This window comes from Gossypium raimondii, chromosome 11 (assembly GCF_025698545.1).
Source record: "Gossypium raimondii isolate GPD5lz chromosome 11, ASM2569854v1, whole genome shotgun sequence".
Taxonomy (NCBI): domain Eukaryota; kingdom Viridiplantae; phylum Streptophyta; class Magnoliopsida; order Malvales; family Malvaceae; genus Gossypium; species Gossypium raimondii.
In genome coordinates this window covers 31,552,558-31,566,989 of record NC_068575.1, presented here as the reverse complement: position 1 = coordinate 31,566,989, position 14,432 = coordinate 31,552,558, and the positions used below count along the sequence as shown (strand labels likewise).

At 34.1% G+C, this 14,432-nt stretch overlaps 1 protein-coding gene across 3 annotated transcripts; it reads left to right on the top strand.

The window, feature by feature from the left end:
- The first annotated feature begins 1,364 nt into the window (after window positions 1-1,364).
- LOC105804197 (probable LRR receptor-like serine/threonine-protein kinase At5g10290) lies at window positions 1,365-9,418 on the top strand. Of its 3 annotated transcripts, none has more exons than XM_052623873.1 (12): window positions 1,365-1,854; window positions 3,087-3,229; window positions 3,988-4,120; window positions 4,263-4,334; window positions 5,557-5,700; window positions 5,809-5,883; window positions 6,075-6,140; window positions 6,337-6,407; window positions 6,520-6,660; window positions 7,089-7,430; window positions 7,763-8,157; window positions 8,852-9,418. In XM_052623873.1, the coding sequence occupies exons 2-12, from the start codon at window positions 3,163-3,165 to the stop codon at window positions 9,164-9,166; spliced, it is 1,821 nt and encodes a 606-aa protein (XP_052479833.1). In that variant the 5' UTR covers window positions 1,365-1,854; window positions 3,087-3,162; the 3' UTR covers window positions 9,167-9,418. The 3 variants fall into 3 exon arrangements, with proteins under 3 accessions (XP_052479833.1, XP_012492151.1, XP_052479834.1); XM_012636697.2 differs by having other exon boundaries at window positions 1,368-1,854; window positions 5,812-5,883; XM_052623874.1 differs by lacking the exon at window positions 1,365-1,854 and adding an exon at window positions 2,384-2,845.
- The last annotated feature ends 5,014 nt before the right edge of the window (window positions 9,419-14,432 follow it).

Sequence of the window (14,432 nt, the reverse complement as noted above, 5' to 3'; positions counted from 1 at the left end):
CGTACACAACCAATGACACCTTCACGTGCTAGATGTTGAGATTCACTAAAAATTCGGGCGAGATACATTCTTGAATTTTCGGATCGGGGTACGACGTCCATTCAAGCTATATTAAAATAATAAAATTTTTAGTTATATATATACTACTAATTTTTAAATTAACTACATTAATATTATATAATTCAAATTTTAAAAAATACATACCTCCGCTTTCGATCGTTGGTTTAACAGAAGTCGTATATCTCGAAGCTCATCCGATAGTCCCATGTAACTCAGCCTATGGTTCCACCTATTGAAATAATATGTTGACACAATAATTTAAAATTTAAATAATTTTATTATAGTAAATATATTATCTAATGAATTTTACTTTGTTACAAGTGGGAATATATAAGGGTAGTTCGCTCGAAGATGTAAAAATAGCAGCCGGTACCACGCCCATAATTGCAATAGTAACATGCAACCACCAATTTTGATTTTTTGTGGTTCGTCGCCTATCATATCTCTCAGTACAACATCGCCAACACGACAGACCCCCAATTAAGTTGGTTAGTTTTAGAAGTCACCTTAAATGGATAAAATTTCGTGACTTATCAAGTATTAAGAGACCCCTAATAATCATAAGCGTTTTCTCCGACAACTATTTTCTCCAATGATAAAAAATAGCCTAATCCAATAACTTTTTTTAAAAAAAATAGATATTTTCCAAAAATTCAGTGAAGATGACAAACATCCAAATTTCCCCATTGTCTTGGGTCTCTCTCTTCCTGTTTTCTTTGCACAGAAGATGACAATAATTTGAGAATAAAGAAAAAACCATTAATATTTTAAATATTGATTAAAACATCTGTAACAACTTCTGTGGAATAAGGATTCTAAATAATTAGCAGTTTCATTATTAGATGAAAATTGAAAATGTGAAAAAGTTAAACAATAAATTTATTTCTATTTTAAATCGAAGAGACATTCTTTCTCTTGGTCTGACGAAAACAGAAGTAAAAATATTATTTTTATTAAAAAAAGCCTGTTTATCATTATCCATTAATTATTCAACAGTAATTTTTGTTTTCTCTTTAAATTTTAATTGATCCATCATCCATACAATGCACAGACTCTTACTAAAATTTTTAATCATTATAATATTTTCAAAATAAATGAGATATTATTTTTCAGTTGAATTGAAATTATTCTTAAAAAATAAACACCACCAATAAATCATATTATGTTTTAAATAGTATGATTTTTTTTATTCCTCTCAAAAGTGATATGCATTCATTTTAAGGATTTTAAAATATTGAGTAGGCAAAATGATAATCTGGCGGCGGTTCCAACCCTGTTTTTAGGCAATCTAAGCATGTGCTGTTTGAAGTTTGCTGTCATATCTGGTTTATTAATAAATGATGTCGTTTTTCCAATCCACATGTTTTAGATTTGTCAACAGGTTACAACATGGTTGAAGCAGCAGTAACCATGTAGCTGCACATTGTATTTCACTCCTTACTAGTCAATTCAAAGTCACCTTGAGAGGAAAGAGAAAGAGTAATTATTGCAGAGTTTCTTTTTGGAAGTCTGTATATCCCACCCAAAGTAAAAAACAATAGAATAATAAGGCATAAAGGGAAGAAGAAGACTGAGAGGGGATTGGAGAAGAGCAAAGAGCAAAAAGACAAATCTTGTCATTCTCTTTAAAAAAATAACTCAAAACAAATATACTATCTTTCCTTTCACTAAGCAAGTTGATTCCTTTTAATTCACGAGAATCAAAGTTTGATTCTTTCACTTTCAAATCTCATCATCCATAAGAAATGGAAGTACCCATCTTTTTTTCTTTTCCAATCTGATTCCTTTCTTAAGGTAAGTTATATTCTTCCTATGTCCTACCCAAGGTGTAGGTTTTTTTTTCTCGAGTCTAAGATTTGGGTTTTGTTTGCTGACTGACCTCTTATTGCTTTCCTGTCTGGATTTTTGGTTAAATTATTATTTTTATTATTAATTTTTCGATGTTGGGTTTTGAAAGTTGTAACTCTATTGTTGAATTCCTCTATTCATTTTCTTTCAGTTATGTGAACCATTTGGCTGTGCTTTGACTGCTTTCTTATCCATTTATTTATTATTTTTTGTTGTTTGAATTGGAATTGTCCTGGGGTAGTTCTGCATTTATTTGCCTGGTACTGAATGTTAAAAACTGCTTTTACTGTTCTGCATCCTGGAAAGGGACCTTTTGAGTTTTGAGCTTACTGGGCTGTTGTTTGGTTTTTCTTTCTCTGCAGTAAAACCAGGTTTAGATGAATTTACAGTTTTATTGGTATTATGTTTTATTTCACCATTCTTGAAATTATGTGAAGATTCTTTCTAATTTTCTCCTCGGCTGTCTCTAGAGTCTAGCCTAATATTGATTTTTCCTTTTCATGCATTTTGAATCAAATAAAAGAATTTTAGCATGCAAGAAAAAGACACTTTACTTGCTTGCGAGAGTAATTTTTCAAAGAGGTGTAATGGTCTTTTGGGAACCTACACATTGGGTTATTAACCTGTTCATGTCTAGTTCTGTGTGAATCATTTTCTCCTCTCTTGTTTCCTGTTGGATTCTTTTTAGTTTCATAATCTCCATACTACCAAAAAGGAACTGCTCTGCGAGACAGTCGAAGTTCTAAGATATTTTTTTCATTATAAAGTTTTTGTTCACCAAACCTAGAACTTAATAAAAATGATGGTTGTGAAATTTTGTAAAAGATGTTACTGAAATGTTGGTAATAAACCAAAAAGAAGAGAATTGCCTGCCATGCTGAAAATTCTTGACGAGAGTCAAGAGAACAAGAGGTGGCTGTTGTCCTTAAACGAAATTGTTAGTATTGGAGCTTTTTCTTTTGCTTTCTCTCTTTACAATATTGATATTATTTCCTATGATGCTCTGATTCATGTGTGAGTGGGAATGAGCATGCTAGTATTTGCTTGTACATATTCTGAAACCTGTTTTCAGATGTAGGATAATGTGTTCGAATTTGGGTACTTTAGGAAAGTCAAGGTTTGAAGAAACAGCTGACTGGATTTGCTAATTGTGTTATGTGCCTTGTATTTTTTGGCAGAGATGGAAGTCATTTGTATGCTCATAAAAGATTTTGTATTTCGTTGCGTTGATCATTGGGGTTGACTTTGCTGAAGATGGAATTTCTTCTTGGAATTCTTATATTCACTTACTTGCTCTCTTTTGTATCAGCTGATTTACAAGGTACATAGTTTTTTTGTATCAAACATTTAGTCCTGAAGTTTCCAAAGTAAATTATTTTGAGGATTTCACTTAGTGTGTTAAATTTGATCATAGGCATTGTCCAAAATATGCATTTGTGCGCATGTGTGTCCACTCAAGTCATGATCTAATTAAAATTTTCTTAACAATAATTAATTTGGAGTTTTTATGATCTAGTTAGTTTTCTCATAACACTATATACCTTGGAGTTTTGAGTCTTTATTCATGCTAAAGTATTTAGATGCGAAGGGAAGATACTATTCAGACAATTAGCTCAAACGGAACACAATAAGATCCCTGAATCATTTCTTCTTGCTCAATGAGACCTACATCCGTATTGTCCATCAACTGCTATCAGTCAGATTTGACTAATTGAGGCCTCTAGACTTGGCTGCTTATATATGTTTTTGATCAAACTATTTGACACTTTATTTCCTTGACTGAAATATGGCTGGGTTGAGTTTGAGATTTCTTGAGGAACTTGGGCTGATTTTTGCCTGAATAATAGTGATGATAATTGATAAGATCATGTGGTGCATAACCTGGCTTCTATATAGAGGCATATGGAGGTCCATGCATGAGTGCATGTTTGTGTGGTATACTGAGATGAAATTCCTTTATAATGATATTTATTTTCATACTTCTATTGATTTTAGGTACTAATCCTTTAGGTTTGGGTTTGCCGGAGGGGTTATTTGTTTGCTTAACTGGATTATAAATATCCAAATCATCTGTTTCAGGAGATGCTTTATTTACATTGAGGAGTTCGCTCCAAGCTTCACCCACTCAATTGGCAGATTGGAATCAAAATCAAGTTAACCCTTGCACTTGGTCATATGTTATGTGTGATTCTAGTTATAATGTTATTTCTGTGTAAGTAATCGGTGTACTTTATTTTTTTCCCGACTATGAAACATAGTCATAAATGCATGCCTACATGATTTAGTTGTTCAAAGAGTATTATTTAGTTTTTGTACTTCTTACATTTGTCCTTATATTGTCATTGTGCTTTCAGGACATTGCCATCCATGAACTTTTCTGGCACCTTGTCTCCTAAAATAGGAGTTCTGAGTACTCTTTCATCACTGTACGTATGGATTTCTTCAGTCAAACAGTAGATTTCAATAATATATGTTCTTCATGTGTAGAATTTTACCAAGGCTATTTTTCATGATTTCTAAATAATGAATGTGTGTTATCTTAGCTAATAGTGATAAAAAATCATTTCTATTATGACAATCTTTTATCTGCTTTAGGGTTAAACTAGGTTCATTCTGTGGTTTAATTTGTTAGTTTTGTGGATTCCTTGAATAGAGGCATCAAAAGGTAGCTCTAGAAAGCAGGATAGTTATTAGGAAAGAGAAAAGGAAAATTCTGAGATGTTTCTGCCAAATTCCACATTCAAATCCCTTTATTGCTAAGGCTACATCAATAAGAAGCTGAAGTTAACATAAAAGGCCCTTATTACTAATTTCTTAGGGTTGAGAACAAAAAATCCTTGTTAACAGTATGTGAACCTTACTTATAATCATGATTACGTCATGTTCCATACTCGTTATTGATTTATTTTGTACAGCATTATATGATCTATGTTCTTTTGTTACGGGGCTGAAAGTTCTCATTCCCTGGTGAAATAATTTGGATATTTTCGAAAATGAAAATTCTTAGAACAGTAAATAGCTTAATGAAACTTAAAAATGAACTTTGGTATCAAGTGGAAGGGACAGGTTGCCACCTATGATTTCCGATTCCATAGGAGACCATTTACGGCCTTACCATGCAGACTTTGCTGCTGAAGCTACTGATGCAATGCAACATTTCTGTATTGCAAGCACCCGCTTATTTGCCAATTATCTTCAGTTTATCATCTGATGTGAGATTAATGCATCTTGCCATCTTCTTTCAAGTATTTTGGCATGAATTTCTCCCTACCCAATCTTGTGTCGGTCCCATCAGGTGCTTCATATCCTGTCTACAAGTGTTCGGTGTCAAGTCACAATTGGTCCACATTGCCTGCCCCATTTGCCAGGGCACTCAGCATGGAGTTGAACAGTCAAGGATTGGCTTTGATGCAAGCTGCGTGTATATTGTTTTGTATCTTTGTATTATTAGAAAATCCATGTAGTAAAATGTTAGGATCATATATTATCACTAATTAAAGCATAGACTGAAATTACAAGTTCCTGTTATTTCCAATTTCATATTTGGTCAACATTGTTGAATTGATTACTCAAGTGTATGATCCATTATAGCCTGGGGTGAATCTTTTGTGTTAATATATTTGTGTTGTGTGCGTGTTCATCATGCAGCACTTTGAAAGGATGTGGTATAACTGGTGAGATACCAAAAGAGTTGGGGAACTTGTCTAGCTTGACCAACTTGGATTTGGAAAATAATCGTTTGAGTGGAGAAATACCCTCTTCCCTTGGTAATCTTAAAAATCTTCAATTCCTGTGAGTAATACAATTTCTATTATATTTGAGGGTTTTATTTGTTTATATATATATATTTTCCATTATCTTGCATTTATTCATTGGAAGGCATTCTTTCTTTTGCTCAAGCAGGATACTGAGTAAGAACAATCTTAGTGGGACTGTCCCTGGATCAATTTCAGATCTTCCAAAGTTGATCAATCTGTAAGTATCAGGTCACAAATGGTATCTGAACGTGTTGGAAAGTAGCATTTAATTGAATAAACCTTTTGTTTCAAATGAATCAGTTCGTGAGTTTCCAGTTTTTAAAGTTTTAGACTTGAACAAATATGGGGAACTAGTTCTCTTTATACTTTTTAAAGTTACTGATGGCATGGTTGAACTTGTTTCTGCAGTCGACTTGATTCAAATGATCTTAGTGGTCAAGTTCCTGAGCATTTGCTCCACATTGCAATTTACAAGTACGGCTAACTTTGATTAGTTTGTTTCATTTCTTATTTTAATAAAAAAGAGTTACAAATATTGTTAATGATTCAGTCATTTTATTTCTGTATATTTATCTCCTTTTTCCCTATCTTCAACGGTATGTGTGCACACACCAGTCACAAATATTTATCTCAATGAACTTAAGATGACATAACTTTGTTATTATTTCAGCTTTACAGGAAACAAGTTAAATTGTGGTAAAAATTTTTCTTACAGTTGTGTGTCAAGCGGAAATGGTTCAGGTAATTGGATTAATTATTTTGACTGAATTACCTTGTTTTACGATGTTCAATGGTTTCAAAGGCACCGTATATATTCACACCATAATTTGACCTGCTATCTCTTTGCTTCCAGGTTCTTCGCGGAATCCAAAGGTTGGAATTATTATTGGAATTGTTGTGGGATTTATAATTCTGCTTTGTGGTAGCTTGCTATTTTTCCTGTTCAGATGTAGGCATAAACGCTACAAGGGCGAAGTGTTTGTAGATGTTGCAGGTTACCTCTACCTTTAATACTTCTGAATAAAAACTGGTGGCTGATGGTTTTTTGTCTATTTTAAATTTTCTCTCTTCACATTTTGTATTTCTTTTTAAGTCTTGTCTCCGTTCTGGGTGATCAAAAGTTTCTTCATCCATAGGGTGATTTATACTCCTGCTCAAGGTTTTGTTAATCTACCACTATGGTTTTAGGCCAGTGAAATTATATGAAAGGATTAATCTTAGTTCAGTATGGGGACATGATACTCTGAGCTATTTACTTGGCTGAATTTCATGTTTTTATTCGGATGTTCATCTATCAGAACTGATCAAGTTTGCTGTTCTAGGAAAGCTATATATGTGCTTATGAATAACTGTTCATCTTTTGACATTGTACATTATATGCTTATAGATTTGTTCTGAAACTCCTTAAACCTGCATGGTCAGGTGAAGTTGACCGAAGAATTGCTTTTGGTCAATTGAAAAGGTTTGCTTGGAGGGAATTGCAGTTGGCTACTGACAACTTCAGTGAAAAGAATATCCTTGGACAGGGAGGTTTCGGAAAGGTTTATAAAGGTGTGCTTTCAGATAACACAAAAGTTGCGGTTAAGAGATTAACTGATTTTGAAAGTCCGGGAGGAGATGCAGCTTTTCAACGTGAAGTTGAGATGATAGGTGTAGCTGTTCACAGGAATCTCTTACGGTTGATTGGCTTTTGCACAACACCGACAGAACGCCTTTTGGTTTATCCATTTATGCAGAATTTAAGTGTGGCCTATCGTCTTCGAGGTACTAGTTCTTTGGGAATTTTATTTGGCATGACTTCTATTACTTATTTAAATTCTTGATATTGAGTTTCTAATGAGACGCAGTGTATCTTTCTTAAAACTAACCTTTCACTAAAAGTATGAGATACTTTTTCTTTTGGCCACAAAGTATTGAGCTTCTAATGTGAATTTTTAGTATGAACCCTTGATGGCATATGTAAATCTCACGGACATGTTTTTGTCATTTTCGAAAATTTCTACAATCATTGAGCTATTTTTATTTAATTTCTTTTTAAAGCATTTGGTTATAGGGGCCTTCATATAATGTACGACTATTATCTGGAACTGCTGCAGAACTCAAACCCGGTGAACCTGTTTTAGCTTGGCCCGCAAGAAAAAGAATAGCACTAGGTGCAGCACGTGGGCTGGAGTACCTTCACGAACATTGCAATCCTAAGATCATTCATCGGGATGTGAAGGCAGCTAATGTTTTATTGGATGTAGACTTTGAAGCAGTTGTTGGTGACTTTGGACTTGCGAAGTTAGTCGATGTAAGGCGGACAAATGTTACAACTCAAGTTCGTGGGACAATGGGCCACATAGCACCAGAGTACTTGTCCACCGGAAAGTCATCCGAAAGGACAGATGTTTTTGGTTACGGGATTATGCTTCTAGAGCTTGTAACAGGTCAACGTGCAATTGATTTTTCACGCTTGGAAGATGAAGATGATGTTTTGCTGCTTGATCATGTAAGATAAACCCAATTTATTACTATCTTGGATTTTGCACACGTGTCTTTCTCCTATTTCTTTACGTGCTTGATTTTGTACACTTTTTCAAGGGTAAGTCTAAACAAACATAATGTAAAATATTGCAGCCATCTGACTCTTTCAGTTGTGAATGTCAGTGACTCTCATTACAATGCTTCTAGTGTTTATTTGGAGTTGCAGATGCCTTATTTAACCATATCATCATGTAACTCTTATGAGGATGCAACTTTAGCTTGGTTTTTACATTAGTTAATTAATTCTCATCCGTGCCTAATTCCATCAAAGCTGATTTAGCATTACATTTTGATATGGACATGCATTCACAAAAGGATGTTGAGGTTGGTGGTTCAATTCTAATTAGTGTTAACCTGTATGGGAGGTCTTGTTTTATTGTTGCGATGGAATTTAATTAGTTTTGTTGCACTTTTCAAATGTCTACTGAATCTGAGTCATAATCTATATTAATCGAGTAATGTAGGACAATGGTATGTATTTGCTTGCCACATCTACTTCCTGTTACATTGGTCTGAAATAATGAAGGAGAATCTTTATGCTACTTTTGAAAATTGTGCGATTGATATGTGGAGTGCTTACTGTTTCTTATGTTGTATCATTCAAGTCTAACATCTTTTTGGGTTTTGTTCACTGGATTCCATACTCATTTGTCATGAAGGTCAAGAATTTGGAAAGGGAGAAAATGCTCGATGCTATTGTTGATCGTAATCTTAATAAAAATTACATCATGCAAGAGGTAGAGGCAATGATCCAAGTTGCACTGCTTTGTACCCAATCTTCACCAGAGGACCGTCCAGCAATGTCGGAGGTAGTGAGGATGTTGGAAGGAGAGGGGCTGGCAGAGAGGTGGGAAGAATGGCAGCACGTTGAAGTCATGCGTAGGCAAGAGTACGAAAGAATGCAAAGGAGATTCCAATGGGGAGAAGATTCCATGTATAACCAGGACGCAATTGAGTTATCAGGCGGAAGATGAGGTACAGAGTTGCACTTTGCTTGTTAAAAACCATGTAACATCCGAGTTTGTATTAGTAGGTGTTGCTAAATTAGTGTTTCATTTGGTGTGCAAAACTATAATTTGAACAGTTATAGGAAAATCCTGTAAAAGAAAAGGGGCAAAAATTGGCATCATGTTTTTATATCAGATCCTTTGTATTTGTTTGTCATAACTCCGGTTTCCAACATGTTTTATTCAAAAATTTTTGTATGTCTTCATGGCTGAACAAAAGGGCATGCTCTTATATTTCCGCATGATGCATAAGAATATTGCAAATATTCCACAATTTTACCCATCTTTCAAAGCCAACTTGAATTCTGTGCAACATATATGGCTTTTCCACCATCCTTAAAAGCTATCCCAATTTATTCGGATAGTTCGATTGGAAATGGAGTATTGTTAATTTTTAACCAAATTAGTGAAAACCTCAAGAGGGTAACTATGGTGAAGTAAAATTAGAAAATTTAAGTAGGGATTAAAATGAAAAATTATAAAGCCATTTAAGATTTACATTATAATAATTTATTTATTTCGATTTCATCACATCCGTATATTAATATATATATATATATTTGTATTTAAAGTATCATGAATTTTTATGTATTACACATTAATAATTTATTCTATGTATATTTTTGCATGTTTGTGCATGCATGTCATGCATTTCTTGTGTATCATGATTTGCGTATTTATCATGATTTAATTTAAAGAATAATTTGTGCTTTGACTGTCATGTTTATATTGAGCATCACTTCATAATTCATCCTATATTTGGTATAATTTATTGTAGAGACTCTGTTTAAGGGAAAAAAATGAATATATTGTATTCACATGTTATTGTGTATAAATTGTTATGATCTAATTTATTTTTTGTGATTAATTTTATGTAAAATTTGATACATTTGGGTATCTATATTGCGTTGATGGTGTATAAATTGTTATGATCTAATTTATTTTTTGTGATTAATTTTATGTAAAATTTGATACATTTGGGTATCTATATTGCGTTGATGTTATTTTTGTGTTAATTTATATTTTAATTATTTTTCACTATTTTTTTATCATATCTTAATTTATTGTATATTTTGTATTATTGTTATTCAATTTTAACTCTAAGTCCATTTACTTGAGAATTGAATCATTACATTATATATACTTCATGGATTATATTATATTATATTATATATTAATATAAAATTGTTTTTCAAAACATCATTCTAATTTTTAGAAGCGTAGCAAGGGACATGATTACCCCAAACTATGATTTCAAACTAAAAGCTAAGGTAAATAAGAATTTCTAAAATCAAATAGCATTTTTAAATTGGGATTTTAAAAGTTAAAATTTTAGTTTTTAACTTTTGCAAAAGTATTTTAGGTTGAAATTATCCTAATTAAAGAAGTCTAACATGCTTTCACTTTACAAATCTTGTCTAAAATGAACATTTCATCCTTAGCCAAATGGTACTCTAGAGGGTGTTAGAGGCCACTTCGCCAATGCTACCAAGGCAACATTGCAGTAATTCCAACTTGCACTATCAATCCCATGGTGCTGCAAGACACAAGGTTGAAGATTGTGTTCATCTTAAGGATGCAATTGAATTGGCTATTTGGAAGGGTTGCCTAAAGTAATATTTGGTCCAGGAACCTTAGTCAGAGGTAGGTTTTATGATAGAGAAGCAGGGCCCTCCACAGATCAAAGAAATGATAGGGAAAAGGGTAATAGCATGTGCAATGTGTGATAGACATATTGGTTGAAAGCAACACTAAGTGGGCAACTTAAAATTCCAAACGAAAGGCACATTTGAGAAACATTATGTTTGTTGCTACTTTATTGAAGAAATCTAGATCTTTTCCTTGTTGGCAATTTCAATTTTTGAAGATGACGAGAATGAACTATTGGATGCTGAGGGTGATGACCCATTATTGTTACCATCGCTATAACATCCTTTCAAGTAAAGCAGATACTAGTGGACATGGGAAGCTCAGTGCATATTCTCACATCTAAGGCATTCTATAAAATGGGCCTTAAAGATTTGGCTTTGAGTAAGGGCATGTAACATCCCAGCCAGTGAAGTCCTAGGGTTTGGCTACTATTTATCGAAGTATGGTATGTAGAGTAAATTCTGAGTGAGTAAGGTATTAATTGTGGCTAGGCATGTAAGTCTGAGATTGCATCTTTGGGCTATGTCTGTGCCTGGCGAGCTTGGTGGTTGAGCAGACTCCTCTGTAAAGAACACGCCAACCCAGTTGCTAAACATTGTGGTTAATCCTTAGTTTGAAAGGACTATTTATTATTTTATTACTCTGGTTGGATAATTTAGTTGGTTTAATGAGAACTTGTTAGAATGAAACTAAGTTATCGTAGTTGATAAGACTCATATTTATGATGAGAGAGAAAGTTCTTAGTCATAAGAATCGAGGAGGTTAGTGGGATAATTTGACTTATCCACTAAACCTAGCTTTCAGTTTAGTTGTTTAAAGTTAGTATTGGCTTCTTGGGCAAGTTTTACGTTTTTCTCGGTATCCATTCTTCCTTTCAAATTTTCTCTGCACTTTCTCTTAGAAAACCTTAGACCAAAAACCTGCTTGAAGATTTGAGTTTTATGTACTCAGCCAACTCCTTCGTTGTTTCAGCACCTGGTAAATATCGATGAACCTTGGGTTATTTTCATGGGTATTTACGTAACCTTAGAGTTGCATACTTTAATGTCAATTTAGGGTGCAAGGAAGGAAACTTCCCAAATCTGGGTTTTATGATGATGTTTCTTGCAAGCTTGTTTAGCCTTTTGGTATAACAATCTGATAAGTTTAACTGTTTATATTATAGGTAAGACACTCTTGAAGGTTCTTGTGATAAAAGAAAAGGAACTATTGTTTAGACTTGCTGTGTTTTCTGGTGAGTTCCTTCTTACTTCCATGTGTGTAATGCCTTGTTTATTTTTGTTTAAGGTAAGTATTCATATTATGTAAATATGTAATATCTATACATGAGCGATGGATGTTCATAGTTGTTAGTCTGGTTTGACTTGTCTGTATTAAAGGTGTAAGAACCTTTCTTTGTGTTTAAGTCACTCCCCTATGCTTCTGACAAGGATAATATAGGTTGGAAAATGAAAATGAATTCATGGCATTGCCTTCAATGGAATAAACATTGAACTCCCCTATGCTTCTGACAAGGATAATATAGGTTAGAAAATGAAAATGAATTCATGGCATTGCCTTCAATGGAATAAACATTGAACCGACAGATCGTGATACATGAAAATGGTTGTGTAGCCCCTAGTAGGGCAGAAGTTTTGTTGCAAACCAGATTGACAAATCATGACAAAGGAATATGAATGAAATGAACATTATGGCTTGACTATGGATTGGGGTACATGGCTAACATGAAGAAGGTTGTCTGTATGGTCACATAGACGTGATGTACATGCCAAAGGGAATAGTGTTCGACGTATTATCAGTCTGTGATTGGTACCCATCAACTGGTGAACTGTGTGTCTATGTTGAGTCGGGAAAGTTTTGTTTGAATAATGTTTAATCGATGTAATGTCTACTTTTGGAACTCACTAAGTTCTTTGAACATACTTAGTTACCTTTCCTTCTCAAGCTTATTGAAGAAGTAAATGTATTTATGAAGATTACGCCAAAGGACAATTGCTGCCGTGAGACTTCTAGTATTGTGTACTATGCATGGCATGGGGGTGGTTTCAAAGCACTTACATTTTGAAGAATGAATTTTGTATTTAAACTTGTGTTCATGAAACTATGATTTCCATGAAATTTAAGTGAAGTTTTTATGGTTCTTAAAGTGTACCATTTTATATAGTCTTGAATGATAAACTTTTTACATTCTATATTAAATTAAATTGTAGTTTAAGTTGTTTTATGCCAACTATAGTTTTAAAAGTATTGATTTTATGTTAGTGACACGACATTTTTGGATCCTCCTTGAGGGTCGGGTTTGGAGTGTTACAGGGCAGTCCTATTTATGGCTTTGCCAATCGATTGATTGTAGTGATGAGCTCAATTACTCTTCTGGTTACTTTGTGTGATGGAGAGCATATTGTTACCGAAATGGTTGAATTTCTTGCTAATGACTACCCAACTACATATAATGCTATCTTTAAGAGACCAAGCGTGAGAATGGCCGAGATGGTTGTTCCCATATTTCGCATGATGCTCAAATTCCCCACTCTTTCTGGGAAGGGTACATGAAGTTCAACCAACAAGATATTAGGTAATGCCACATTGTCTCTTTACAATTGATATAAGGAAGCAGTGAGCTCCCTGCTCTGAAAGAGTGCAATAGCTTGCATATTGAGATATCTGTAAGGGTCAATGTGATAGGGAAAACAATGCTGAATTTGCAAAGCTTAGATGTGAGATCAGAGGCCAAACTCTCTAAGGCCAAGGGTGCAGAGCAGACAAAAACCCACCACCTATGTGATGAGAACCCCAAGAAAGTACCTTTCACCCTTCCACTTTAAGAAAGAATTATTGAGTTATTTGTTAAAGGAGTGTTGTGGTGTTTTTTCTTGGCTAGCAGCAGACATGCTTGGTATTCACTTGTCTATCATCAAACATTCCTTCGGAGTATATCCTAAGATTAGACCAGTTAAGTAGAAGAAGAAAAAATTACTGAGGCCACAGTAGAAGCGGTGAGACAAAAGGTGAATAAACTACTAGTTGCAGGGCTCATTAGGGAGGTTATCTACCTAAATTGGATCTTCAATGTGGTTATGATGCCCAAGACTAATGGCAAGTGATGGATGTGTGTGGATTTCACCAACCTCAACAAGGCTTGACTGAAGGATAGTTTCCCCCTTCTTTCCATTGAAAGATTGGTTGATGCCTCTACGGGGCCATAATTATATAAGCTTAATGGATTCCTTCTCCAGGTACAATCAAAATTTTTTAGCTGAAGAATACTAGGAAAAGACTACACTCATTACACAGGACAAGTTGCTTTGTTACAAAATCATGCCTTTTGGTCTTAGAAACACTAGGGCAATATACCAACGGCTGGTCAACCAATTGTTCAAGGACCGAATTGGGCGGTGTATGAAGGTTTATGTAGATGACATGTGTTGGATCTGGTGCCCTATGTGCAGTGTATTCGTTTGTAAACTTGTAATTTTTTCGACAGATTGGTTAATAAAAAATTCATTGATTACATTAATATACTTTGTATGATTGTCCTCATGTGGTTTTTGCACGTAAAACAAAATAGAAGCAAATGTTGCTC

Bases quoted from the DNA above. Each gene is read 5' to 3' on its own strand.
- LOC105804197 (XM_052623873.1), top strand. From the start codon at position 3,163: ATGGAATTTCTTCTTGGAATTCTTATATTCACTTACTTGCTCTCTTTT. The intron at 6,661-7,088 runs GTTACCTCTACC...CTGCATGGTCAG, and splicing joins AGTGTTTGTAGATGTTGCAG to GTGAAGTTGACCGAAGAATT. The intron at 8,158-8,851 runs GTAAGATAAACC...TTTGTCATGAAG, and splicing joins ATGTTTTGCTGCTTGATCAT to GTCAAGAATTTGGAAAGGGA.